At 38.7% G+C, this 1,589-nt stretch overlaps 1 protein-coding gene across 1 annotated transcript in view; it reads left to right on the plus strand.

The window, feature by feature from the left end:
- Positions 1-1,589, plus strand: part of LOC106883392 (mucosa-associated lymphoid tissue lymphoma translocation protein 1) — an 11,763-nt gene that overhangs the window by 4,532 nt on the left and 5,642 nt on the right. The window contains exons 6-8 of the mRNA XM_014934385.2: positions 301-688; positions 987-1,061; positions 1,452-1,573. Of these exons, the coding sequence (XP_014789871.2) occupies positions 301-688; positions 987-1,061; positions 1,452-1,573 (585 nt within the window). The remainder of the gene's footprint in view (positions 1-300; positions 689-986; positions 1,062-1,451; positions 1,574-1,589) is intronic.

A 1,589-nucleotide genomic window follows, 5' to 3' on the forward strand; every position in this document is an offset into this window, starting at 1 on the left:
TATATATATGTATATATATATATATATGTATGCATGTGTATATATTTGTGTGTCCAACCCATGCCAGCATGGAAAGCGGACGCTAAATGATGATGATGATGATAATGTTGTAGCTTCAAAATTTTGAGGATGTGATTGTTTATTTTTAGATTATTATTGTAAGGTAGGTGTAAAAGTTTGAATTTGGTTAGCTTCACCATAAAACAGGAAGAATATTTTGGCTGGATGGAACCAGTTTCAATTGCTAAAGGGTTAAGAAGCTTTTCTATGTTTTTGTTTTTTCTTTTTTCTCCTTACCAGCCACAGACAAAATCGCTCTTCTAATTGGTAATGAAGACTACAGAAGCGAAAGGAAATTGAAAGCAACTTCAAAGGATGTGAAACTACTTTCAGGCATTTTCGAAAGACTTGGTTTCAAAGTTTTGTCCCTTTTGAACTTGACGCTGACAGAAATGAAAATGGCAGTTTACCATTTTGTCGAACTCCTCAACAACGGTGTGTATGGCGTGTTCTACTATGCAGGACATGGTTTCGAAGTAAGTGGCGATCCTTACTCTTATCTGTTACCTGTCGACGCACCCACAGGTGCAGACATAACCGCCTGTCTGCCTGCACAGAAAATTCACCAGTTGATGTTGGAGAAGAATCCAGCCTTGTGTTGTCTGATTCTTGACATTTGTCGAACCATGTGAGTAGAATTACATTCTCCTGTTTTTCTGTGTCTCTGCTTCATTGATTGTTTTCTGTAGGTTTACCGTCATCAGCAAGGTCATTGTCACCGTCATCACTACCATCACCATCATCATCATCTTTACCTCCATCATCACCACCACCACCACCACCACCACCATCACCATTGAAACCATCATCATCACCATTACTACCACTCCCCTATGATGCTGTCTTTCACTCTTTTTCATCATCATCATCATCATCATCATCAATTTTCCTAATTTATTGCTTCCCTCTTGTTACCTGTTTTTCAGTTGTGAAGAGGCTAAATACTACAGTCTACCATTAGAGATTAAACCTAATACCTCAAGTCTCTACATGTATTCAACGTAAGTGTACTCTTCAAATCATCATCATTTTTCTGTCCACTTTTTCATACTCGCATGGGTTGGATAGAATTTGTTGAGGCAAATTTTCTACAGCTGGATGCCCTTCCTGTCACCAACCCTCCCCTGTTTCCTAGTAAGGTAATATTCCCCCTTCTGGCCACATGTTTTTCCATAGAAAGTCACTACACAAATTATCAGTCATCCAAGGATGACTCGATTGTCCTCATCACTTTCATAGACGAAACATAATGTCTCTGCCTTTTTCTCTTTGCCAATATCACTTTCCTTCTGGCCATCAAGTGCCACTGACCTAAACTTTCTCTTGTTTTCTTGTGTAATTCATCTCATCAATATAAAATATTTAATACTCTGCCTTTCTTTGCATTTCAGCTCTCGAGGACAAAGTGCTTTTGAACCTTTGAATGGCAGAATGGGAAATTTTGTGTATGTCTTAAAAGACTATATCTACTCCGATGACACTGTGGAGACAATGTTCGGGAAAGTACGACGAGGTAAGAGAGGACTTTT

This window comes from Octopus bimaculoides, chromosome 24 (assembly GCF_001194135.2).
Source record: "Octopus bimaculoides isolate UCB-OBI-ISO-001 chromosome 24, ASM119413v2, whole genome shotgun sequence".
Classification (NCBI taxonomy): Eukaryota; Metazoa; Mollusca; class Cephalopoda; order Octopoda; family Octopodidae; genus Octopus; species Octopus bimaculoides.